This window comes from Radiomyces spectabilis (genome assembly GCF_025331425.1).
Source record: "Radiomyces spectabilis strain NRRL 2753 chromosome Unknown BYT42scaffold_15, whole genome shotgun sequence".
NCBI classification, from domain to species: domain Eukaryota; kingdom Fungi; phylum Mucoromycota; class Mucoromycetes; order Mucorales; family Radiomycetaceae; genus Radiomyces; species Radiomyces spectabilis.
Genome location: NW_026251940.1, coordinates 25,313 through 51,216, shown reverse-complemented (window position 1 = coordinate 51,216; position 25,904 = coordinate 25,313). Strand labels below are relative to the sequence as shown.

The 25,904-nt window shown below is 43.0% G+C and overlaps 10 protein-coding genes across 10 annotated transcripts; 5 read left to right on the top strand and 5 right to left on the bottom strand.

Moving 5' to 3' along the window:
* BYT42DRAFT_127401 (FAD-binding monooxygenase) lies at positions 1-1,541 on the top strand. The gene is made up of 4 exons (XM_051562176.1): positions 1-355; positions 417-1,098; positions 1,156-1,365; positions 1,432-1,541. Exons 1-3 carry the CDS (start codon positions 98-100, stop codon positions 1,218-1,220), a joined length of 1,005 nt encoding a protein of 334 aa, XP_051418986.1. The 5' UTR covers positions 1-97; the 3' UTR covers positions 1,221-1,365; positions 1,432-1,541.
* Positions 1,527-2,342, top strand: BYT42DRAFT_127390 (uncharacterized protein). The gene is made up of 2 exons (XM_051562175.1): positions 1,527-1,649; positions 1,712-2,342. The coding sequence occupies exons 1-2, from the start codon at positions 1,590-1,592 to the stop codon at positions 2,267-2,269; spliced, it is 618 nt and encodes a 205-aa protein (XP_051418985.1). The 5' UTR covers positions 1,527-1,589; the 3' UTR covers positions 2,270-2,342.
* Positions 2,343-2,574: 232 nt separating this feature from the next.
* On the top strand, positions 2,575-6,150 carry BYT42DRAFT_504356 (formate--tetrahydrofolate ligase-domain-containing protein; the record flags this gene model as incomplete). Its single annotated transcript, XM_051564966.1, has 13 exons — positions 2,575-2,612; positions 2,687-2,831; positions 2,887-3,071; positions 3,155-3,308; positions 3,369-3,452; positions 3,515-3,626; positions 3,682-3,980; positions 4,044-4,138; positions 4,209-4,450; positions 4,510-4,559; positions 4,615-4,689; positions 4,749-5,554; positions 5,625-6,150. 13 exons carry the CDS (start codon positions 2,575-2,577, stop codon positions 6,148-6,150), a joined length of 2,811 nt encoding a protein of 936 aa, XP_051418984.1.
* Positions 6,151-6,682: 532 nt separating this feature from the next.
* Positions 6,683-7,836, bottom strand: BYT42DRAFT_617893 (uncharacterized protein; the record flags this gene model as incomplete). The annotated part of the gene is made up of 4 exons (XM_051572218.1): positions 6,683-7,234; positions 7,318-7,596; positions 7,667-7,745; positions 7,811-7,836. The coding sequence occupies 4 exons, from the start codon at positions 7,834-7,836 to the stop codon at positions 6,683-6,685; spliced, it is 936 nt and encodes a 311-aa protein (XP_051418983.1).
* A 547-nt stretch (positions 7,837-8,383) lies between these two features.
* BYT42DRAFT_586344 (uncharacterized protein) lies at positions 8,384-9,296 on the bottom strand. The gene has a single exon (XM_051570058.1). The coding sequence runs from the start codon at positions 9,037-9,039 to the stop codon at positions 8,506-8,508; it is 534 nt and encodes a 177-aa protein (XP_051418982.1). The 5' UTR covers positions 9,040-9,296; the 3' UTR covers positions 8,384-8,505.
* A 2,372-nt stretch (positions 9,297-11,668) lies between these two features.
* Positions 11,669-15,218, bottom strand: BYT42DRAFT_586339 (uncharacterized protein). The gene is made up of 15 exons (XM_051570057.1): positions 15,017-15,218; positions 14,736-14,918; positions 14,534-14,681; positions 14,346-14,476; positions 14,130-14,282; positions 13,926-14,075; positions 13,769-13,847; positions 13,145-13,715; positions 13,006-13,078; positions 12,932-12,944; positions 12,312-12,873; positions 12,153-12,247; positions 12,028-12,085; positions 11,819-11,972; positions 11,669-11,760 (listed from the first exon to the last, which is right to left on the bottom strand). Exons 1-15 carry the CDS (start codon positions 15,022-15,024, stop codon positions 11,724-11,726), a joined length of 2,415 nt encoding a protein of 804 aa, XP_051418981.1. The 5' UTR covers positions 15,025-15,218; the 3' UTR covers positions 11,669-11,723.
* Positions 15,219-15,291: 73 nt separating this feature from the next.
* Positions 15,292-16,947, bottom strand: BYT42DRAFT_586337 (uncharacterized protein). The gene has a single exon (XM_051570056.1). The coding sequence runs from the start codon at positions 16,738-16,740 to the stop codon at positions 15,769-15,771; it is 972 nt and encodes a 323-aa protein (XP_051418980.1). The 5' UTR covers positions 16,741-16,947; the 3' UTR covers positions 15,292-15,768.
* A 1,272-nt stretch (positions 16,948-18,219) lies between these two features.
* On the top strand, positions 18,220-20,066 carry BYT42DRAFT_504329 (uncharacterized protein; the record flags this gene model as incomplete). The annotated part of the gene is made up of 4 exons (XM_051564964.1): positions 18,220-18,536; positions 18,594-18,672; positions 18,730-18,951; positions 19,008-20,066. 4 exons carry the CDS (start codon positions 18,220-18,222, stop codon positions 20,064-20,066), a joined length of 1,677 nt encoding a protein of 558 aa, XP_051418979.1.
* Positions 20,067-22,726: 2,660 nt separating this feature from the next.
* BYT42DRAFT_617890 (uncharacterized protein) lies at positions 22,727-23,285 on the top strand (the record flags this gene model as incomplete). The annotated part of the gene is made up of 2 exons (XM_051572217.1): positions 22,727-23,002; positions 23,064-23,285. The coding sequence occupies 2 exons, from the start codon at positions 22,727-22,729 to the stop codon at positions 23,283-23,285; spliced, it is 498 nt and encodes a 165-aa protein (XP_051418978.1).
* Positions 23,286-23,518: 233 nt separating this feature from the next.
* BYT42DRAFT_586333 (telomere stability and silencing-domain-containing protein) lies at positions 23,519-24,947 on the bottom strand. The gene is made up of 2 exons (XM_051570055.1): positions 24,491-24,947; positions 23,519-24,413 (listed from the first exon to the last, which is right to left on the bottom strand). The coding sequence occupies exons 1-2, from the start codon at positions 24,901-24,903 to the stop codon at positions 23,648-23,650; spliced, it is 1,179 nt and encodes a 392-aa protein (XP_051418977.1). The 5' UTR covers positions 24,904-24,947; the 3' UTR covers positions 23,519-23,647.
* Between the last annotated feature and the right edge of the window lie 957 nt (positions 24,948-25,904).

Sequence of the window (25,904 nt, the reverse complement as noted above, 5' to 3'; positions counted from 1 at the left end):
CTCAACTGACAATCCTGCATTTCCGTGCGTGCGTCTGTAACTTATATATTATTCACAGCGTCACCCCGTTCCTCATTCATATATTCATAATTTGATCATGTCTACTTCTCCTATGCAAGCTGAGGTTCTTGTATCGGGCGCAGGTCCCGTAGGCCTATTCTTCGCATACCAAATGGCCGAGTACGGTCATTCGGTAATCATCATTGACAAGAAATCCGGACCAACGGCCGAAAGCCGTGCATTCTTTGTCACTTCGAGAACACTTGAACTTCTGGACCACCACGGTCTTGCACAGCAATTGCTGAAAGAGGCCAACATTATGCGTGGTACACAGCTCTTCGTCGAGGGTAGCCTGGTAAATATAAACCGTTTGTACGTTTCATCAATAAGGCACATCATTTATCTCTGAAATGTAGGCTGGACGTGCAACACCAGATGATACTATTGAAACTCTATTTCCCCAAATCACGATTGTACCACAATCCAAGACCGAAACGGCGTTTGTGAATGCTTTGGCGAACACGAATACAGATATCTTATGGAACACAGAGTTAATCTCCTATCAGCAAAACGAAGAAGGTGTGGTAGCCACCGTACTGTCAAAAGATAGACAAGAAAAGAAAATCGAAGCAAAGTATATTATCGGTGCCGACGGTTGCCACTCTGTGGTACGAAAACGAGGCAAAGGATGGACTTACGAAGGGGTTGTCATCGAGAACAAATTTGCCTTGGCGGACGTCACATTGTCAGGCTCCGGTGTGGATATGCTTGCTAACCATGTCAACGGGTTTTTCCATCCTGATGGCTTAACGCTGGTGGTGCCCATTCCAAATCCAGAAGATAAAGCACTTTTCCGCGTTATTGGCAGCATGGGCCAACCAAGCACAACCACTCATACCGATTCATCTGTAACGCACGGGATCGCCTCACAGGCCCAGTCAAATACACTTATCGAGCTGGAAACCATTCAAAAAATAATTGATGAACGGATGAAGCCCCTACAAATTACAGCTGCCGATCCGATATGGATGACTTATTTTCGCGTCAATGAAAGAAAAGCCAACGGATTCCGCAGAACGAGGGCTTTTGTCATGGGAGGTAATGAAAGCTGCAGCTGGCAGACTCTGTTCTCCGCATATTAATATATTTTCACAGATGCTGCACATTGTCATTCACCCGCGGGTGGTCAAGGCATGAATCTCGGGTTGCAGGATGGTTAGTGAAAAAACGTGGCTGATTATCCTCGAACTTAATGTACCCTTTTATGCGGCCTTTTTAGCCAACAATCTTGCATGGAAATTATCGCTTGTCCTCAAGGGTTTGTCAAATGACCCCGAAATGTTACTCGATTCCTACAGTTTAGAGGTATTTATCTTGACCAAGATAATCAAACAGTATCGAGACATTGTTGGCTTATTGTTGAATGTTTAGCGTGAACCCGTTGCCGAGCGGACAATAAAAGAAACCGGAAATGTTACCCGTCTAGGCTTGCTAAATTCTGCTGCTTTAAGTAAGTAATGACAGTGCTTCAATAACCAATACGCAATCATCAAATTAATGTTTTCATAGGCAAATTGCGAAATTTCGCCATGTATATGGCGTTTGCTTTGCCCATGGTGAGGAGAAATGCGATCGCTACCGTATTACAGGTAATTCAGACATTTACACAACAGCAGTTGCATAAGATATTCACCATGAATAACTGGCTTAGGTGCGTCTAAGTATCGAATCGAATTCTCCTTTACTCCGTCCGTCTCCCTCGTCATCGTCGTACCTCATCAGCCCTGGGCAATTCATGCCTGATACCAATCCATGGCGGCGCCGCACTCTTTCGGACTCTTCTCAGTTTGTGCAAAAGACCTTGAGACAAATCCTTCACAAATCTCCACGTCATACGGCTCTTTGGATCTCGGCTCGTCATATGTGGCAAAATTCTGACACTTTGGCTAGTGTATTCTGGAGAAAGGTCTCCAACTATCGAGAGGCTGTTCGACCGATCATTGTGGAGACTTCTAGTCACGTTGGAAAATATGGTAATCCCGATTACGTTGACGATGGTTCAGAAGAGAACCTCTGGGTTGATTACCACAGCTCTGTCCTCAGCAAGCGGATTGGTCTGGATCAGTATCTGTCTAATCATGAAAATCCACCCACTGCATTGATTATTCTACGTCCAGATCTTTACGTAGCCCACAGTTGCTTAGTGAATACGCCTGAAGATATCGATGAAGCATTATCTTTCTTATCCACCTATTTGAAGCAAAATTGAAACTAACAAGCACCTTTCTGTCCATATCGTATGTAATATTCCGAATAAATAGCCATGTATAAATTCCCAGTATTCATTTTTTTTTTTTTTGATCTGCAATTTGCTCTGAGCTGCGGGAATCATCAATTCAACCTTACGGCGCTGGAAATGTCACATGAATTTCTCGGGAAATTGACAGTCACTAAACCTGTTCAAAAATGGAATGACAGGGTTGGACAACCCTGCCTTTGATGCTGTCAGCTTTTTCTCGCTCTTTACGCCATTGTTCTTTCTTGAAACCGTATCCCTTGCGCCACCACTCGACAATGTCTGCCAAGATTATTGATGGAAAGGCCATCGCACAGTATGTATATTGCTGCTCCTTTTCAGCAATGGCAGCTGCGATTACCAATCGGCTAGTCTTTAACGCTGCCATAGGTCTGTGCGAAACCGCGTGAAAGAAGATATTGCCGCTACAAAGGCCAATTTTCCATTCTATAATCCTCACTTGGCTATTGTTCAAGTTGGCAACAGACAAGACTCTTCTATTTATGTCAAAATGAAAGATAAAGCCGCACAAGAGGTAATATGACTTGATGATAGTTATACAACGGGTCAACTTAACCGATTTGCAACAGGTCGGAATTCAGATCACTATGGAAAAATTACCTGAAAGCGTTTCACAGAGCGAGCTGCTCCAAAAGGTTAAACAATTGAACGATGATTATCGTATTCATGGTATTCTCGTGCAAATGCCCCTGCCCGACCATATTGACGAGACAACCGTTGTGGAAACCATCAGCTACGAGAAAGATGTCGATGGGTAATTTTCGCGTATAGCGGATCATGTTATAGCTTTTTTTTTTTGACTCTTTTTTGTTTTTTGTTTTGTTTCGCACACTCAAGTTTTCATGCAATCAATATCGGCAACATGTCCAAAAGAACAGCTGAACCTTTGTTCTTGCCGTGCACACCCAAGGGCATCATCGAGTTGCTCAAATCGACCGGTATTGATATGTGCGGCAAGCGTGCTGTTGTTATTGGTCGAAGTGACATTGTCGTAAGTAACGTGCTGCTGTGCTTCGCAAATTGGATATGAACTCACTTTGGTCCATCTTAGGGTGCTCCTGTTGCCAGTTTGTTGACTAGCGAAGACGCTACTGTCACATTGTGCCATTCAAAGACAGAAAATCTCGAGAGTATCGTAAGTTGTCCCTGTATTTCAATGACTACTCAATGGCATCGTGAAACTGACTGTATATATAGGTAAGAGATGCCGATATCATCGTTGCTGCGGTCGGCAAAACTGAGCTTGTCAAGGGCGACTGGGTCAAACCAGGTGCTGTCATTATTGATGTCGGTACCAACGCTGTGCCCGGTAAGAAACTGTTTGAAGAGTTAAAACATGCATGTTTATATTCCATGAAATTTAGACGCTACCAAAAAATCGGGTACACGATGGGTCGGTGATGTTGAATTTGAAAAGGCCAAGGAAGTAGCTGGTGCCATCACCCCTGTTCCCGGTGGGGTTGGTCCAATGACAGTTGCCATGTTGATGGAGAATACCAACAACAGCGCCAAACGCTGGCTTGCTTTAAGTCGCCAGCGATCCATTACTCCTTTACCCCTTCACCTGAAAACACCCGTGCCTAGTGATATTGACATTGCTAGAGCACAAACACCTAAAATGATTGATTTATTGTGCAAGGAACTTGGCTTAATGCCTACAGAGGTAAATTGACCTTGCGGTGACCTGCAGTGTATGTGTCGGAAATCCTGAATCGCAAGTGTTTAGTATGAACTGTATGGTACTTCGAAAGCAAAAATCGATCTCAGTGTTCTGGAAAGATTGCAGCATCGTAAAGACGGTCGTTATGTGGTGGTCACAGGGTATGTTGAATTCGGTCGTTTGGAAACTCTGTTTTTACTCATTATAATAATTGTCGTTTGCTTGATGCAGAATTACACCCACACCTCTTGGTGAAGGCAAATCCACCACGACTATCGGTCTTGTCCAGGCTTTGGCATCTCATCTGAACAAGTCGGCCTTTGCATGTGTCCGCCAGCCGTCTCAAGGTCCTACATTTGGCATCAAAGGTGGTGCTGCCGGTGGCGGTTACTCTCAGGTCATTCCCATGGACGATTTCAATCTCCATTTGACTGGCGATTTGCATGCTGTGACTGCAGCCAACAACTTGCTGGGTAATTCACTTTTTTGTTTTGCTCCATGCAATGTTCTTTTATTTAACATCATCTGATAGCCGCTGCAATTGACGCACGTATGTTCCATGAGAACACGCAATCGGATAAGGTTTGTGTATCTTTCGCGATATCTGTGAGAAAATGAGATTCACATTGCATTATAGGCTTTGTTCAACCGACTATGCCCAGTACGTAAGGGCCAGCGCTCCTTTGCTCCGGTGATGCTGAAGAGACTCGAGGTTCATTTCTTACCATACGCTATGTTTTTGTACTGTGATACTTACAATAATCTCCTTAGAAACTGGGCATCAGCAAGACGAACCCAAACGATCTTACCGAAGAAGAAGTGCGACGTTTTGCCCGCTTAGATATTGATCCCACCACTATTACATGGCAACGCGTTCTTGATACCAATGACCGATTCTTGCGTAGTATTACAGTCGGCCAAGCTACTACTGAAAAGGGACAAGAACGTCAGACTGGATTTGATATCACTGTTGCAAGCGAAGTGATGGCTGTCCTCGCTTTGGCCACAGATTTGCAGGATATGAGACAACGTCTTGGAAAAATGGTGATTGCTAGTTCAAAGCAAGGAGAACCTATCACTGCAGACGATATTGGCATTGGCGGTGCCTTGACGGTTCTCATGAAGGATGCCATCAAGCCTAATTTGATGCAAACGCTCGAAGGCACCCCTGTTTTGGTTCACGCTGGTCCTTTCGCGAATATTGCTCACGGCAATTCATCCGTTTTGGCCGACAAGATCGCTCTTAAGCTTGCCGGTACCGACGGCGTTGAAGGCATGGAACCTGGTTACGTTGTCACTGAAGCTGGATTCGGTGCCGATATGGGTATGGAGAAATTCTTTGATATCAAATGCCGTGTGTCCGGCCTTATTCCCGACGCTGTGGTCATCGTTGCTACTGTCCGAGCGCTGAAGATGCATGGTGGTGCGCCAGAGGTCGTGGCCGGAAAGCCATTGCCGGATGCATATACCGAGGAGAATCTTGAATTTTTGGAGAAGGGCTGTTCTAATCTCGCCAAACATATCGAGAACGCGAAAAAGTTTGGTGTGTCAGTTCTGGTCGCTATCAATCGTTTCACGTAAGTGTCGTATTCTACTTCTTTACCATTATGAAAAATCGGTTTCTAAATTGAGCCTTATTTGTAACAGGTCGGACACGGATGCCGAAATGGCCATGATTCGCAAGCTATCTTTGGCAGCTGGTGCTGATGATGCTGTAGCGTGCGATCACTGGGCTCGCGGTGGACTTGGTGCGGTGGACCTTGGCAAAGCCGTTATCAACGCCTGTGCCAAAGACAAGCACTTCAAGTTCCTGTATGATTTGGACTCGTCCATTGAAGACAAGATCAATGTTATTTGCAAGGAAATTTATGGAGCTGATGGTGTGGAATTATCAGATCTTGCCAAGGAAAAGATCGCCACCTACACCCAACAAGGTTTTGGTGATTTGCCCATATGTATGGCGAAGACGCAATACAGCTTCAGCCATGATCCTAACTTGAAGAACGTGCCCACTGGTTTTACTGTGCCGATCCGTGATATTCGCGCATCCGTAGGCGCTGGATTCTTGTATCCTTTGGTGGGATCCATGCAAACTATGCCTGGATTGCCTACGCGTCCCTGTTTCTACGATGTGGATCTTGATGAATCGGGCCAAGTAACCGGCCTTTTTTAAGCGGCAGACATGTTTTGCCGATTGTAACATATTGATTTAGTACTGAAGAAAAAAAAATAAAACGAAATACCATGACCATGATGTTTGCGACTTTTAACCGGTGGATCAGCAGGGTTGATTATGTTTTGTACCACTAGACAGTGGCCCCCAGGCAAGCAGACGACCTAGGTTATAGGTATTGACAAAGGAAGCAGAGCATAGTCTTTGAATATTGCATGGATAATTTAAACCATCATCAATGAAAAAACAAAATGTACAATGTAGTTAATCGCCTTCTTTTATTATTAGTTTTTCCTGATCTAACGTTAATGCGTTTGGACTCGGAGAGTGTGAAAAAGCGAGCATGGTTGATGTAAATGAGACATCGTCAGGGGACCAGTGGCTCGGCACAAGATGTAGGCATCGACTGTGTGCTATTTTCTACGGATGGCTCTGATTTGACTGACGATCATTGCATCCGACAATCAACGGATATGGCTTGTTTGTAACCCCCAGTGCTTGATCGAGCATCGCGCGGGGTCCAGGAATATCTTCAACTTTGTGAACTTCCGTTGGTGGGTGACGTGAAGTCGGTAGTAATGTCATCAACGGATGGGTGCGTATGAGCCGTATGACGCCATAAAAAGCGGTCAAAAACGGATAGAAAGGCGACGGACTCGGTACCAATGTGCGGCTGCAGGTTGGGCGGAGCAAGATTAATGTTAACCACCCTGGAGGAACCGTCGATCCAGGAATTGGCGGAGGAGACGATCTTGTCCACACACATGGAGGAGGTGATCAAAGCGTTTGACACTTTGGTTCCAACAACGAGCTTTGATCCTTCAGACGACATAAGAGTCGTTGGACACACCCCAGGGTACCTTGTATGGATAGCAGGGGGAGGTACGGATGCTGGTTGAACAGAGCCTTCAAGTTTACCAAATGGCTCACAGGAAACATCGACAGATTTGGTTCGGCCATACTTCAATGGTGTTGAGGATAACTGCTTGATTTTTCGTCGTACCGATGAATATCGCTCCTGCCGAAGCCATTGCCGAAATGCATCTGAATTGAGGGAAAACTCCCAGTCTGAATTCAGAAGTTTCTTGGGACAACAATGCGGTTATGGCGACATGATAGCAAGTACTCCTAAGCATCAGGCACTTCAGGCTGGCATTGAACGCATACCGCACCGTAATCGTTTATATCTGAAAACCGTCGGTTGCTAGGCAGGATCGGTTTTATGAACTCGCTTGTGTTTACAAGTTTTTCCGTGACGGCTGGATGAATTAGGACGTTCTGCTCGATGCCTTGTCCACCAGTGAACGCAATTGGCTGCAACGCAAGAGCATCCACCAGGCACAGCGTCCTCATCTTTTCTTCGTCGCTGGTGTTCTGTTGTTGACGAGAGTAAAGAACAGTTTCATCATACGTCCTATGGGAAGGTTCGCGTGATGTTAATGATGGCTTGAGCGTTGCAAAAGTGTCTGAGCAAGATGTTATCTGTTTCCAGATCCTTCTTAATGATATTATCTACTCCTTCGACTTGAAGAGCACCTAGCATAGCCTGAGGGTTCAAACCAGCTTCAAAAAGTGCTTTGATCTTCTTCCAGTCGCTTCAACGCCACCCTTCGAAGTAAGCTCTTTTTGTCGGCTGCTTAACCGACAATCCTGCAAGTACCGTAGAGCTCGAAGCTTGCGTGCCATTTAAGTTGGCTACATTACGAATCCGCTCCTTCGTCGCATAAATTCTGTCATACGGAATGCCATTCTTGGTCTCTTCAATGAAAGTTTCCATGCAATCATTGCTGGCAATAGCGGAAATATATATGTGATAGGTATTCATTTATGAAATTGAAGAAAGTAGTAAAAGTTGGAATAACTCGAGAAGAGAAAGAAAAGATGTTTTTTTTTCTTTTGAGAGGCTGAACACAATGAAATCGAAGTGCACTCAAAAACTTCAGCTGCCCTGGCATCACACAAAAAATTATTTTCATGAATTAAGGAGTCGGCAGCACAAAGTTATCATGAACAAAACTGGATTGATCAATACAAAAGTAAATATAGTTATAACATATACAAATAAGGGAATATAAAAAATTCAGTACATACACATGGGGATAATGAAGAGACAACATGATCCTTTCAACAAACCATGACCAAAAGGACACGAAAACCGGTGCGTGGTTGGCCAGAACACAAGTGATTAGCCAGAACGCACATAAACTCGACGTGTGATTGGCCAGAACACTCATCGGAACACTCATAAGAATATCTGTGATTGGACAGAGGATTCATAAAATTCGCAAACAGCGTTATTTATTCTGCAAACAACTAAAAGGCAATATCCTGCTTAAAGTTGTTCAACGATGGCACTTAACTACAATAATCAGCAGCTAAAACAAGTATACATGCAAGAGCAATGATTGACAAGTTAGATTCAATCGGGCTGCCTGCTGATTTAGGCGATGTTGGCTCGCTTGATGGCGTAGTACTCGTGACAGAAGTTGAAGCCGGGGTCACCGTAGATGCCGAGCTACTAACAAAACTGCTGACAGTGGAAACAGCGCTTGAACTTTCTGCAGTTGGGGAAGTATTAGCTCCAGAAGCAGTTGCCGAAGAGATACTGCTGGAGGAAATTGCGTCGTTACATACTGGTGCTCGCTGCTGTGGGCAACATGGATCAGCAATGAACGTGCAATCATCTTTGCAACGATCGGGACACTGAGGGTCCATTCTACCACCAGAACCAGGTGCAACACAGACTTTTTGCGGACAGAACTCGCCGCCTGTTGGCACTGGTTTTGGAGGCGCAGGTAAACTGGTGGTCTCTATGGCGATCACCAACGGCCAAAAACCGTAGAGAATAAAGGATAGGGCGAATATAAGAGAACGTGAAGTCAACATCATTGCAAAAATACAGCTTTCAAGAAAACTTCAAGAGATGTTTGCCAAACATTATTTAAAGCAAACATGTGTATGACGAGCTCCGGATATTACATTCAAGATTAGCTATTAAGGCCTCCATGCCACTACTCATATGCCTCGATTAAGATATTTTTTCCATTTTTCGTCCTGTTGCCTTGTTGGGATAGTTTTCGTGTTACGGACCAATAAAAGTATAGCCACCGTTGTGCATCGAAAAGAATTTCAATGAACAATGTCGCACAAGGATAAACAACAACACGATTGGGCTATGAAATCCTTCGAGTAGAGAATCATGCGTACCACATTGCACGATTATCCTGTGCATTTATGATGATCGCCGTTCAAAATTGCACCAGTTAACTCTTTGTTTTAGTTCTTAGTCATAGATAGTTTAGCTGTTCTCTATCCACAGTAACTGCGGTATCCTCGAATAGGACGCTGTCAGTACAGTATGTTATTCTTTGTTGATCCCTAGCCAAGTGCTAAAGTTGGGCGTTCGACCCACTGATTGGGTCGGCTGTTTTTCATTGGTTTCCCCCCTGGACAGTATTGATGAGCTGAACTCCTCCAGCTGAAGCGTTATCTTTCTGTTATCTATACAAATATTGATCTACTCTGATAAAACTAAATTGTAGTAGGTCGTATGAATGGCTCTTGGTGAAAATGAACTGGTTCGCTTACTTTTTTGATAAAAGTCGATTGAGTGGGGGGCCTTTTTGTTATTTACAGGTATGATTTGACTTGACGATATTATGATCCAATGCTTTCATTCCAAGTTTTTTCATATGATGGATGCAGAAGCAACAAATGATGGTGGTTCCGAGTTGTGCCTCCCTGCCGCTACCATCGATTTAATAAAAATATTTATATCATTCCATTGCCTTTATCACGTCTGAATGCTCTGTTAGTGGAGGAACTTCTTGCTCTTTGCCTAGCTCAACAAAATTCACTGGAAGCGATTCTTGAGAACGTCAACTTACTTTTTAATTAATTTAACAGAAAAACATTGGCACTGGCCCGATTGATCTACGACATCGTAGTGTTATGGCGAATAGAGACTCTGCATTATTGAGTATAGGCCACGAGCAAATAACATCAACACCGTGATCGGTCTGGCAAATCAAAGTCGATAATGAAAAAGCATCCAGTCAAAACCAGTACTCGTATAGATATTTGACAGTTGAAATTGAGTTCCCGCATCGGATCTATCATACAATTTTCAAGGTGGCTCACTGGTGGTAAAGCGTTGGATAATGCAATTGGTAAAGCAATCAACTACACAAGGAAATCTGGTCGAGGCCCTTCGTGGCACCTTTCAAGTAGAGCATTCCAACAACGAGTCATTGAACCACCACGAGATAAAAGGCCGAAAGTGGCATTGCAAGGTTCGGGCCAACGTTTTGAATTTGATATAGTAGATTTATCCTCTTTTTATGCTGGTTGACTGACGGCCTGTTAGCTGAAAATTGGTTCACCCGCGTCTCATTAAAGGCTCTTTTTCTGAATCCTCACTCTCTTTTCTACTGTATACTTAACTCTCTTGCCGTTGTTCTCCCTATGACTCAATGTTATGATCCTTTTTTTTACGTTACTGCTCATGCTCGAAGGTTTCAAGCACAATCGCCGACAATACTCGAATCTCTTCACTGACATACGTTCTTCAAATTCGAATACAAGACGGAAGCTAGAGATAATGCACGTACACATGCCTTTTAACGAGATGAAGGACCGCCTATCAATAAAAAGGTATAAAAAAACATGATGTCAATCCCCCTCCCCGTGATGGATTGATTGAGCATGTTTGTAAGTTGCAATACTGCTTGGTTGTAGCCAGAAGTCATCCGTTCATCAAGTACAACATCGCAAGCTCTCCTGATTTCTGCGTCTTTCATTTTCTCGATGAAATGGGTAGAGAATTTGAATCCGAATGAGCAACCAAACCTTTCCATATCTCTCTCTCTGCAGACGAGAAGTACTGTTTATTGCTTCGTAAGTGCTCAGACGCCTCAAACAAATCCCGGGGTCAAACGCTGCCACAAAAGTTAATTTGGTCTACTCAGTGATAGCCAGGTGCCTCAGTGACGTTGCCTCGGACATGCAGGTAGTGTTTCGGTGATATTTCACTGGGCAACCCCTCTTTGAATGAGCAATTTTTGATGAACTGTGCCCATGGTGACAAACTGAATTCGATGCGGAAGTTATGAGTTGCTAGAAGCACGAAGAGCGATGGGCCGTTGAAGAATCTACGAATATCAGTCAAATGGATAGAGAAACAAGTATAGGCATCATTCCCAATAACTTCTGCCTCGAAATTGCGAGAGTTGATTTTTGCATGCCCAGCTGACAACACTAAGCATCTGCACTTAAAAAAAACAAAGGCTTAATCGGGTCTAGTTTGTAGGTATCCAAATTCTGAAGATAAAAGTGTAGCAAGATGCCAATAAAAAAAAAAACACCACCACCACCACCATTTTTGGTTTAGCCGAGGCAGCCATCTACCGGTTTACATCAAACCCTTTGGAACCCGGCAATTGGTTAGGACAAGCGAGATTGCCAGCAACAAAGAGTGAATATTCTGAAGGTTTCAAATAATGATAATTCAAGGGACATCTTACGATCGAAAAGAAGCTTTTTATTGCAATGATGCTAAATGCACTTTACAATTATCAGCTCTTATAGGGCGGGTTGACGAGCGAGGAGGCACTATGAAATTAACGTTAATGATTATGAAAATTTAGACTATCATAAAAAATTTATATACCTTTCGCTACTGGATCCAAGGTTTAGAGATGACAGCAAAGTGGACATATCCGCACGCGTTCCTTTGTTGCTTTTCTCCAAGCTATCATTCTTTTTCAGGATCTCCAAGGAATCGGCTTCTGGTTCCTCGACGTCATTCATCAACGGTTGTATGGCTAATGTGAAAGTTAGTTACCCGCGTTGCAGTTGCTCTCCCTGTATAATACCAACATAATGCTTCTTTCAAATTTTCCACATTGATCGTTTGTTTCTTATGTTGCTGAGTGTGCTATGGGATCATTAGGCAATTATGCGTCGAATTTATGAAATTCAGTGGCTTCAGTCTGCATCTTTACCTTGAAGTCTGTACCAGTCCAGGGCGTCGCCAGCTTTGGCTTCAAATCATCAAGATTACGTGAGGTGCGGATTCGGAATGTACGTTCCTGATGTACTACATGAACAGAAAACATCACTATCTATAGTAATCTCATCAAATGCGCATCAAAGATGCTTACCAAGAGGCTCAAATCCCCATTCAATATATAGTTTGCTCTCAAGGTCCAGCCCATGTGTATCCTCTTCATCCCGTAGTGGACTATCCTTAGAAATGATCTCCACAACAACATGACGATCCATAAACTTGTCGACGGGGGTAGTATTATCGGGCTCTAACTGTTCAAAATCACCGACATTGTCCGTGTTGATATCCTTCAAAAATAGAGACGAATACTCTTTGCCGTTAATGCGTTGTTCCTTCAATGATTCGATGTATCGGTAAAGTCGATCAACAGCATAGTGTTCGGCCATCATAAGCATCCATTCAGTCGTGATAGCAGCCACGGTACGTTGTCTTGCTGTTTGATTGATGGTTCCGTCTTTTACAAGGCCTTGGAGCTTGAAAATGACGGGGAAGCTCTTGATAGTGCCGTCAGCTCCGAATCGTCTCGTCAAAGCACACAACAACTCGTAAACGGCTTTTGCGTCACCCACTTTCAAATCCGCAAGTTGGATCCATTGGACAATGACGGTATGTAGTGAGTTCACAAACAGGATATCGCCGTGCTGGTTCAAGTGATGCTGATACACCAAGTCATCAATACTTCGTGATTTCGCTGATGTGACTGATAACTCATACCTTAGGAAATGGCCTATGAGCACCAATGATTATTATAAGTCTCTATTACCTTATACCCAAATCTGAAGACTTACTCCATGGCAGACTCTGCTTCCGTTGTTGATTCCAAATAATTCGTCAAAATAACAGCAAACTCAATTCGCGTTTCTTCAATAGGTAATGAGTTGTTCATGCTCGAGATACGTAACTATGGGCGTCATAAATTTGCATTACCAGGATGGTTATCAAGTAACAGGCCGAGCGCTGGAACCCACGCTTCAAGACTAATGGTACCCTGTGCAGTATGTGTCTCATCCGTATTTTCCTCGATGTTCGTTTCCTTTCTAGGTTGAGCCAGTAATCCCAGGCACTTCAATGCCACTCTTCGATATTCTGCGATTGGTAAACCATCGACATCTTTTAGTGTTGTGCCTGCACGCAACTTCGCAATGATATATCCAGAGATATCATTCGGTTGATTTTGATAATACGTTTGTGTTGCCAGTCCTCCAATGCTGTGAGTGAGGCCTTGGTGAATAGCATATTCATATGTAGCTGTAAGGGTGTCGCTTGAATCGCATGTTTCTCGGAAATCGCAATGTTGAAGCGATTTGATCAAGTGGGTAAAAAGAGAATTCAATACTTCAAGAACTGAAATACCCACCAATGGTATATTCGCATTTAATATTGTATTCAGGATGGATACCAGTGAAGCATGCTTTGGAGTCAAATAGGTATGATGCACAGAGTTGGCATTATCCACCTGTTGTAAGATTTCTGACACCAGGAGATATCGATATTGTGGCTACTGATGTGCTTAGTAAATAGCTAAAACGGCGGATTATATAGATGATTTACCTGTAACGATTCCAAAACGAGCTCCATAACTGACACTGCAAAGTTTGGCGGCCACCACTTGTCTTTAGCATCCAAAAAACTACGTTCAACCATCAATGATAAGCTCCGTTAGGACGACGGACAGTGGATTGACCATGAAATAGACATATTCGCGTACCTAAACAGAGGAGCTAATGCTAATCGCACAGCTGCACCGTTCAACTTGTTGAAAAGAATCGTCATCGTCTGAGCTGCTAACAAATCGACAGTATGCTCATCTACGCTTTCGTTATCGAGGGCAGAAGCTCGGATATCAACATGTTCTTTGCTACTTTAAGCTATTAGTCTCTGAAAGATCACTCTGCAGAACAGTCTTGCGTACCTTTGCGCAAGCAAGTTGCTCATCTTTTTTGAAGCAGCCAAAGTAACCATAAGCGACGGTAAAATGGTGTTTAGTTGTACCTTGAAATTGGATGCTTGTAAAGCTGACGAGGTAACCGCAGCTTGAAGAGCTCTATGACCCGTATATTGCATCCTAATAATTTGGCAACAATATAAGGCCCGCGACAATAGTGAATTTCCTCTTGTTATCACGTACTGGATACCCACACGGCCGTCTTTCTCGTCGCAAAATCCCGCAAACTTCTTCAGCAAAGTTTCAAAATCCGCAGTGAATTCGGCATCCATACCCAAATTCGATCCATCATGGTAACTACCGAAAACCACGAACTAAAGCAAATACAGTCAGATAAAATACAGAGCATACACTATGGCATGAAACGTTACAATATCACAGGTGAGATCAATCAGATCAATGTCACGGGTATCGAGCATCATGTTAAGAATTCGGACAACATATTTTGAAAACAGATTGAGATCTCGGTGGCAAGACTGGATAAGGGATTTTACAATGTGAAGGGAAACATGGTTGTTTCTGAAAACTGATGAGCGAGCCTGAGTAATCTCCAACTAGCTGCGAATGACTTACTGCTTTCGATTCTTTGCGATATCACGCTCGACTTTCTTCTCCAGGAAGCTGCCCACTTTTGTTAACTTCACCGGTCGAGAGCTAGCATAAAAGTTGAGGTAGCTCAATTCGGACGATCGTGGTCCTTTCTCGCCCTCCTTTTCGGGATAACAGCTATTGATAAGGGCGGCGTGTTTTACATAACTAAAGCCGACAAAACAAAAGCAAAACGCGAAATGAGAACTTCGTTCTGTAACGGCAGTGAAGTTGTAATGGCACGCTTCTCATCGGAGATGACTTACAGATGCATTGAGAGCAAAATAAACAGAAAAGGCAAACAAGACCTTGGTATTACAGAATCTTTGATGAAAAAAAATTAATCACTGAAGGTGAAAGACAAAAAGAAATACAGTCTGAATTCAGGACAATTTGAAGATCGACTCAACATTAATTAACGTTTCTCCCCTCCAATTATGATTTCTCAGCTGTGTGGAGCCAACGAATTCCCAACTTCTTAAGCCGCCTCTTTTCTTCTGAGTCAACGGTTTTGCTCCGTTCTGGAACTAATCACTATTGTATTTTAATGTAACACGTGCATACCAAAAAAGGAAAAGAAGACACGAAGCATATCGAAGAACGCTTGCAAGTGTTGCCTGCGACGGTGTCACTGAACGTGAAATATTTCATTGCCGCATGTGAAAATATGGCACTTTAGGAGAGTTGGGGAAAGGGAACTCCAGAGTGTAAAAAGAACTACTCCTCACCATTGATGAAAGCAAGCCTATTCTCCCTTTCCAATTCCGGTTATCTTGATGCCAAACCTTTTCGGCTTCTCAGAGCAATGACAGGCTGTTATTTACTTGAAATCTTATCGATGAAAAGCTATTCATACTATGTCATAAAATTCTATATCTTTGGGAAAAGTTCATAAGCGTCATTTTCGAAACAAGCTACTCCTGATAAAGAATGGAGAATAACTAAACAAGGGCAAGAGACTGTCGTTGGAGATAAATTGGTGGTTCCGCGAGATCAAAGAGCAAAGGAAAAAAAAGTATTACAGAGTATTTCCTTTGAAATTAGGAGATGTTTTACGTCGAAGTTGGACAAAGGAATTCTCGGAACCGAGACGCGATTCGCTAAATATTGATATATTGCTGCTGCATTTTACAGTCGAGATGTCCAAAGGATGTTGCATGGTGTCATACAGTAACGAATCACTGGATGCAGATGAAAGAGATCGCGTATCCAACGGTTGGCGTCGGCGCACCTGGCGCTGCTCTTGTTGATTTTCTTTAGATTTGTTCAGTGATAGCGATTTGAGTAGAGAATCTGACATGCGTCGTTTCATTTCTGTCGGTCGTTCACTCTGAAGATATTTGGAGTCGCTCGATTTACTCGCTATTGAGGACGTCGGAGAGGAGGCTTGCACAAATAATTTTGTATTAGACTGTTTACGTGTGAATATGGAGCGTTTCATAGATTCGTTCAACGAATGTTGCTTCTGCTTGATGAGGTTCAAACGGCCTTTAATAACGCGTTTGAAGGATGACATTTTCTGCTGTTCCGGAATTAAGGAGTCACTGTCTTTCATTTCCAAAGGTTCGTTCGTCATGGTGGAGGTAATGGCCGCGGTATGGGAATAGGATAGTGCATGAGAGTCTTTATAAGTTGCCTTGTCTTGATTATCAACATCGTCCAACACAGTGCACCATGGAGGAAAACATTCGAAGAGATCGCTTTCCGTGAAGACCAGCGTATCAATAGTTGACTGCTGATGTGCTTGCGAAAAATGTGTTCTCCATACACTCAGCGCTACAGATAGAATCCAAAAGATCGAAGCGTACACATGAAGCCAGTATTGGTGTAGTTGATGTTTGATCGTGGACCATTCGTCAGGTGTAAGCTTGGAAAAGAGAGCATGAATGGGTAAGTCGTACCGCGGATATTTCGATGTGTGTTCGACTGTCATGACAGCGGATGTAGAATAATTATCACTTGAAACGCTATTATCTATTATACATGCCATTCGTACCTCGGTATAATAAGAGGCGAAACGTTGTAAATACAGGATGATCGCTATTTAACGCTTTCTTCTTTTTTGCTTAAGGAGATAACCCGTCATTTTGCAAGTACAGATAGAGAAAAAGGAAAGCTTGCCCGGTCAGGGGTGAGAAGGAGTTATTTGATTTTTGTAATCACGAGGATGTTTCTCCACAATGTACAATAAACGATGATCAGCTCCCATGGTAAGATGAAGTTTAGCATCTCTAAACGTTGTCGAGGTCGATCACCACGAACTCTTTGCTGAAGCATTGACCGTCGGCCGTCAAACCACGGTGAGCAGATAAAGCCAAATGCTGATTGCGGCTTTTCATCATCACAGAAGGACCCTGCAAACTTACATACGCATGCAGTTTTCTTTGCTTACCTTAAAGTTTATGTTTGTTTTCCATTTAACCAAATAACATATCTCCGTAATATTCACAAATATATCACATACTACAAAAACTTGTTTAACATGAGGTGTACGGCACTTCTTCCTTTGGAATAGTCTACCAGACTTCATGATATCCTAACGATAAGATATGTTTGAATCCCACAATACTCGGATAGAGTCAAGAACTTCAAAGTAATGGTATTCTTGTGGATGCGTGATGTTGCTGCTAGAATCGCATAGGTTTACTGTATGCTCTTATCGTCCACATTGTGTACCGCAGATATAAGCAGATGGTATGCGTGTAGCTGTTTTGTGTTGGTACTATAGTTCAAACGGCTAATAATAATTACTAAATCAGAACATTGAAAGCTGCAGATAAAATCAACAACACCTTTGGAGTCTTTTTGGTTTTTGTTTTTGTTGTTGTTGTTGTTGTTGTAGGGGACCAACAGTCCAACCTTTGTCGAGTCGATGAGAGAGCCTTACACAGCATTACCAGAAAATAAAGTCGTTATTCAATGATGCTAATGTCGCCTCCAATGTAAATTTACCCCAAATTGCAGGAAATGCTTAGCATGACTGTCGCCGTTTTGCCATTTCCTCTTATGCAGACCACCTTTTTTCTACAAAAAAAAGCGGACTCGATATGTTGTAGATGAATGCGGGGCAATCCTACACTACTAATTTACTTTATTAAAATCAAGGTTTCGTTTTGACTTGGTAAAACTACGTGAAAAGATGTTCCAAACTTTGTCTCTGAACCTTTTCTTTTTCAGCTTGTAAGGTGAGACCAAAAAACCCCAAATGGTAATTTCTCTGGCTGGGTGTGTGACGTCCAATCCAATCTCAATGTGAGGGTTTCAAACGATTTGGGGAACATTGCCGCATGTTTGGAATCTTCCCCTAGAAGCGGCTTATCCGGCTATGGGACTCACATTACGCTATATAAGCATCAGAATTCTGCTGTTATATGCTTTTCTACTACATATTACCATAAAATATGGAGCTACAGAGCCAATATATGGAGACGATGCTGCTTCCGTCAAAGATTTATCCGTTTCATTTGCGATGAACTATGTAGACAACCTTCCCGAGATCGATCCTACTCATCATGAACGACCTTCTACTACTGTCTTTACTTCCCAAACCACCCCTTCAACCATCTCCACCGCATTGGCTTCTACTATATCCACAGCTATCGCAACACCCTCTTCTCCATCTTCTGGTCCCAATAATACGATACCCGTCTATGATACATCCGACAAACGAGTGCGGTACCAGCTTGCATGCAATTTCACAACGACTTTTTGCAACAAAGTATCAACCGCAGTACGATCTGCAATCGACGAATTCACCCGAGTTGTAGACATCAAGAATGACCTCATGTACGTTATACAACCTGGATGTCAGCGTTGTAATTTCCTAACCTTCTCGTCCCTCAGTATTAGAGTAACTTACTACAATTTTTGTGATAAACGCTGCACAAACAGTACTTTGGCATGGGGTGCACCAACTTCCCAGGTACATTCTGATAGATCATTGTTGCGGAGCGCATGAATGCTAACTTCTGACTTATAGTTCACTCTCCCCTTTGAAGAGGGAGCCGATCTTAACTACGTCTATCCGCAAGCCCTGGCGAAGCAGTTGGCTCCCTACAGTAATACATCGGTATGGGCCGACTATGATGTGGATATCGAAATCAACCATGATATCTACTTGAACGCCGTTGACTATGATAAAGCTCGGAGCCACGGTTGGAATGGCACGGGCGTCCCAGGTCCAGGCAAATTTTGGTTCCAGGTATATATGAAAGAAGGATGGAAGTCAATGACAGATGTTTAATGACGATATGATAGAATGATACGGCGATTGGTCCTGATCAAGTAGATCTTCGCTATATTGTTTTACACGAATTGTTGCATGGACTAGGGTTTATAAGTGCATGGGCAGCTTATTTTTGGACGGATGCATCACCCTTCCGTTTACTTGTTGATGGCATCATCGACCCTCGTGATCTTCAGTTGGTGACGCCTGGACCGTATTGGTTTGTGAATGATAACACAGGCCCAACTTTTATTACCGGCTTTCAACCAACAATGATATTCGACAAGTACCTGGTTAGCTTGGAAACAGATGAGGATAACGTCACCAAACCGGTCAATTTATCAGATCTTGGATTCGACATGCAAAATTTCTGCGTTCAGGATAGTGCGGCGTTTATTATCAACTTTGTCAAAGAATTCAACGCATCCCCTCAATCCATAGACGCTAATCGACTTTGGATATCAATGACGCAGAAAGAAACGCTCAAGTTTAAATTCCCGCCAACGACTGTCGCCAACAGTTCCTATAATCTCAATCCTTATTTGAACCAAACCTACCACAGCATGACGCTGTTAACTGGAGAAGATGTCCTCAATTCGCAGCTAGAACAGCTGGACCGCACCAGTAACCGTCCCGGCATGTCCATCTCTCATGTCGATGACAGTTATGCTACGAAACCTGATTTTCTGATGACGGCCACTTACATTACTGGGCAGACGCTTGAAGACCTTGTCGAAGATACCTACAGTGATATACCTGTCATACGATATAACAGCTCACTTGCCAACGGTTCTATTACAGAGCATACCTACAAATCCGCTGTTGGTCCTGGAATCCTTCGTATCCTTGACTCAATGGGATATTCTACGGTTTTAACAAAGACCAACTATACAACGGAAGGCAACGTAAAATCGCCGAAACCTCGATCAGTCTGTGATGACAGCAACAGCAATCATGGATTGAACAAAGTGGCGCCTTCCGCATCATCAGACGCGGCATCATTGTATAGTCTCTTATATTGTTATTGTCCTTTGAAAATCCTGTGGTATTGGCTGGGTTTGCTCTTGGTGATCACGCTACCTCTGTTTTAAGCTAGCCTGAATTTCTGAGTACATCATGCACATTTAACTTCATTCCCTTCCCTTCTTACTCATTATAATCCATTACAACATATTCGTCATTACCATACTATATGATCATTAAACTAATGAGCACAAACTACTCGTTTTTTTTGTGCCGTCCTCCTGCTTTGGACAGCATTCATAAGTTAACATGAAAACTACTCTTCACTCTGCATGAATGGGCTGACCGGTCGTCGTTGACTGTTGGCCATACGTAAAAAAGACTGGATCAGATGCTTTTCGGCGACATATCATTATCTGTTCCACACCGTGTTTCGGTTTCGCATCACAAATACAGAATGGAACTTAACTCCTTCTCCTTTGCTGGCTGAACGCTCCATCTTGTCTCTTCAAGCCCCTTTTGGAACTTGGGTCCCGTTTGAGAGGTCAAAAGTTTTGGACCATAACAACTCGGACGCGTCGCTGTTGAATGTAAGTGTAATCTTCAGGTATTACTCTATTGGTTACTTTTCTGCCCATGATTTTGTCGTGATTGTTTTAGGACAGATCTGGTAAGGGCAGGGAGCTTACTTTTTAATAGGTTGGGAAAAAGGATCCGTTACCAAAGACAACGAGAGTATTTCTTCTATCGTCAGGGCGATCATGTGGAGGGATGGATGATATTTCTTCTGGGTTGCAATTGTTTCCACTGCTCAAGGACGAAGCCTTTGATTGCCGCTAGGTAGTACAGTATTTGAGTACCCATCCTTTTCTGCTTATACAATATCTCAGTTTAAACTTGATATACCAGCAAAAATATACGAACAGCATGATAAATATAGGTTACACAGCAATTTTACCAATTATCCTGGTTACAATAAGGCCTCCAAACGACATCAAACCGCAGTAATGAAAGCAGAAGGTCGACCGCCTTTCTGAAGGAATTCGATCAGTGACATTCTTCTGTGTGGCTCTTCTGTATCCACATACAGCGTAGTCGCTGAGAGCCTTCGGATGCACTTGTATCACTGTCGGATTCATCATCTGACTGCAGCATATCAATAACCCCAAGAGCAGCTCTCCTAATAATGACATCGACTAAATTTGCTCGGAGATTGTGAGACGTCAAAGGATCTTCCGTTTCAGGCGTTTGGACGCCTTGCATAAACAGGACACCCGTGTGGTCTGTGTTTATTGGATCTTTAAGTCAAATAAAGAACATAGATCTGGTGGAATATTTCAAGTAAATAAATATTTTCGATCAATGTGCATCACTATGATTCTAGACTTCTGATAATGGAAAAATCCTTTTCATCTCAAACAAGTGGAAGTATTCTTGCCTCGCAATCCCCTTCGTTGTACACGGTCAATCATGGGGTTCTCCTGGGGCACATATTTTTGAAAATAATGTAGAGTGATGTGGCTCTTCGAAAGGAGCATACAGGTCAAGGTGAATCTTCTAGCGCCTTTGGGATCTACGTATTCGAAGCGTTTAGACTCGCAGAGAAGTAGTATGAATATCATCAATGAGCTGGATCAAATTCTGACAAGAAGGACGTATTGGATAGAGTTGAATGCTCGAAGAAAGCAGGAAAGAGAATCGATCTACTTCGTATGGATCGCGAACAGCGGCCACCCAATTGGAGAATGTTGTTTTGGATAGCCTGCTTTCTTTCATTTATATGAAATCGAAGTGTTAGGACTCTTTGCTCATACAATATCGTATTACTCACGGATTCAACACGCCTTGACACAAATAGTGCGACAGATACATATGATTACAGGCAGACTTCTTGCATAAAAACTTCGGTTAGGTAAGTAGGAGATTTACTTAGTTTCTTTTCCCCAATGCGACGTTGTATTATGCAGCGACAGATGGCAGAGGCAAAAAGAAAAGGATCCTGAAAACCAATAGTGTTTGCATCTCAGTGGCAAGAATGCATGGGAACATTGAAACTTAAGAAGCAGAAATGAAAATCGTCCTAGTTACTCTTTGTGCTAAAAGCTTGGTCACCACCCTATCGCAATAAATTGAATATCAAGCAAATATAACTTGCGCAGCAGTAATTCAGATAGATCACTACAGCGTAACTTGCCTCAGTTCGTTCCTCTGGATACCCTATCCTTTGCTTTAAATGATCCAATAGCCTACAATTCACTGAAAGGAGAGAGCTTTCTCCAAGACTCCTTGAATCTTTCCCCCACGTATACCACCATCATGTTCTTAGACTTTCGTCAGCAAAAAATCCACAAAGCAGACCTGTCAGAAATGTCTCGATCATAGGTAATATACTGGATATGAAACTCACAATGACCAAAGCCTTGCTCTTATCTAGCAGTATTTTATTGCTAGATTCAATTTCAGCAAATATCGTAGAGCTCATTGTAAAACGTATGTAGAGATGTAGTTTACTTTTGTCCTCATTTCTCCTTCACGACGCATAAGCAGAATACTGATTGGTGGCGGTCAGCGAATATCAACTCTTATTGCCCAATGATGGGTCTCCTTTAGCCAAAGTTGGCCCCTGCACATTTTGCTACCATTTTATAAATAAATCCTCCTTTTATTGCATGACAAGCTTGACTCTTTTTCTTTTTATTGACTCGTTTCTTGGACCTTGCAGTTGCCACATATGCACGCTTTATCTGTGAAATCAAAATGGTCGAGTTTCATGAATAGGTTTCTATCTATGTCGGAATCAGAAACAGGGCAACCATCACAGAGCAGCACATGTTCGACGTTATCAGCTGCAGTTGAAGATGACCACCCATCGAAGTCAAAGCCAAGTGATGCAATATCCGTTGCCACATCAGAATCTGCCAATACGACAACTGAGAAACTTCACTTGACGCTGCCCGGGATATTTCGTCGCAGGTGTTCCCACACATCGTCATTGTCGTCGTCATCAAACCATGCCATAGACCTTGAAAAAATCAAAAGATTGTACACTTTGGCTGTAGATGAGGTAGAAATCAAAATGAAATTGAAGCCTTTATTTGTTTATTATCACTGACAATGCTGTTTAGGTTAATTACGCCGAGGATTCGCGAGGGTCAGCTTACTATCAAGGAGATCTTATCTCCGCGCGCGAAGCCATCGATGACTGCATCAATGCATTTATGGAACTTATTCAGGAAACAACTGACCCGTCTTTACAAGCTAGCGTGCGAGCTACGATTGCTCATAAGATGACTGAGCTTCAAAATCGATACGACGCGTTGCCGAAACCCGACGACAACGGCTCATAATAATCTTGCGCAGTACGGTACGAGTTTCAGAATACTGTATACATAAGATTTGGGCCTTTTTATGGAATATGTGTCGATTATAACTGATGTTCGGTTCATTGTAAATTTGTATATAATTCTGCTTCTCTCCACTTGCGTCTTCGTTATATGACGAAACAGTATAGCACTCTATTTTATAATAGAAACAAAAAAAGAGGAAACAAAATCGAGTCTATTCTTCCTCTACGGTTGATCAACAAATCAACGCACGGTCTACGAGACGGCAATTGCTCGATTTGCGAATGGATATTTATTGATGAGCATGGAAATAGGGCAACATATGATATGTAACGTTACGCTATCAGTGTGAGGGTGTTGGAACATTATTCTTCTCTATCTTTGCGCTTCCTGGACTGCATGGCTTCGCCCTTGGCCTTGGAGGATGAAGCGGAAACATTTTGTGTGTCCTGCTTGTCGTCTGCTTGTACCTGTTCAGCTAAAATATCTTCGTCACTTAGCGCTTCCTCTCCTTCCTCCTCCTCTTCTTCGTCATCGTCGTCATCCTCATTAATTTCAAAATCGTCATCTTCTTCGCTATCATATTCCTCGTCGTAGTTGGTAGAAAGGAAATCGCTTAAAACCTTCTTGGAGTCTTTATCATCTCCGTTATCGTCATCGTTGTCGTCTCCGTTGCTGTTGCTACTTGAAGCAAATGCTTTGCCTTTTCCTTTATCTTTCGAACTGCCACCTGTGCTAAATTGCCCGTCACTTGTGGTGATATTACTCGGTTCAGTTTTTGTTCTCTTAGCAGAAGATTCTGATTCCGTTACTTCTGTTTGCTCGTTGTCATATTTCAATTCGTCGTCGTCGTCTTCCTCTTCATCGTCCTCGTCTTCGCTATCCATTTCATCGTCAAAGATAATGGCTGCAGCTTTGACAGGCTTGTGGTCAACTTTTTGTTTCTTCAATAATCCACCCACTGCGTTTTTAACGTTCTCCACCATCTGTTCACGGTCTTCCAAGAACTGATTGTCGTCAAATAGGTGTTTCCTGGGTTCATATTCTTTGAGTGCTTTTTCGATTTTTTTCTGGAGTTTTTCACGTTTCTCTTTCTCGCGTTCAGGAATTGCATCCAATTCTGCTTGTAGTCTGCATAATAATGAGAAAAGCGTATGTCAGTGTCAGCCGCTCATATAGAATGCAGAGCATATTAATGAGTATATTACCTTTTTGCGTCATTGACTGTGCGAATGCGTCGGCCTTGCAAGTCTCTGCAGGCCTCGAAATTGGTAGTTTTTTGAGCATTCATTCGACCACCTTGAGCACGAAGCATGGATCCAAAACCGCCTTTGCCTCCTCGTAATCTCAAAGAAAGATTGAGAAAACGAGGTTCGCTGGAATCGCAAAAGATATCATCGCTATCAATCAATGGGCGGCCTCCCAAGCTAGTAATGCGTTGCTCTTCTGTAGTAATGCTGGTACTGGCTTCTAAACGCTTTTTCAAAGCCAAGACCGTGTGATCATCGTCATCGGTGAAGGAAAAACAAAACGTTCCTAAACCACCGAAAGTGTTGACAATGGCTTGGTAATTGTGATGCATGACTAGGGAAAGATGTTGGCTGGCCACTCTGCAAAGCATCACTCACACAGTGATTCGTTGTACTGTGACTGTTTATGAGGACCAACCATCGAGTGCATGTCATCATTTCTGCGCGTCACAAAATACAAATAAACACCGCTGAATGTCTATTTTCCCTCTCTTTCCGCTCTTCTTCATAAGGTATATGTTGTGTCTATTTTTTCTAGGTCAACACTATTGCTGGCGCGTGTGTCTTACCTTATCAATAGCATGTCCGTTTCATCACGTGATCAAAGCTACTACCAACTCGGTTATCCGTCCTGTTGAAGACTTTTGCATCTGAATGTCCTGCCGTCTCGATATTTCCGCAGGATGTGCTTGCTCAAATTAAATCGAGAAACAAGAAGCCAAGTATTGTTGTAAGTTCCTCAGAAAGGGTCCCTCGAGCCTAGTCCAGTTTTCCGTTGTATACCAATGCCATGCGGGGAAGGAAATATGTGCCTCAGGCAAAAAGGTGCTGCACTCGTCCCTCCATCCGGTGTGGATGCACGGCTAGAATCGCCGCCTCATCGTTCGACGCCGACGCTGGCCATTCAAGGTGACTTACCATTGGAAGCATGAGTCACGTCCCAGGTACTTGGAGGACTTCTGGCCCGCTCCACTCCACTCTTTTCAGATGGATTGAAGGGCAGGTACTAATGCAATTTTACCTGGGCGCAGATCAATCGGATGCCTCGTATGAACAGCGACACATTGACAAAGTAAATAATTTTTCTTCTGCTTCAGTGTTATACGTTGAACCTGTCGTGTAGATCTGGGATGGTGAGGCCCTCGAACCGGAAAGCTTTTTCCATCGGTTACATGCATATGTACAAGGTCATCCAACGAATCTTGAAGAAGAGATTCCAACTTCATGAAAATATTCATGAATGTTTGGCGTTGAGGGGGACAGAAGGTTAACGAAAATGGGTATTATATGCAGTTTGACAACGCTGATGATGGATGGTCAATAACTGCTTTGATGAGTCGATGGCAGTTGGAGGTAAGTAAATAGGTGGGGT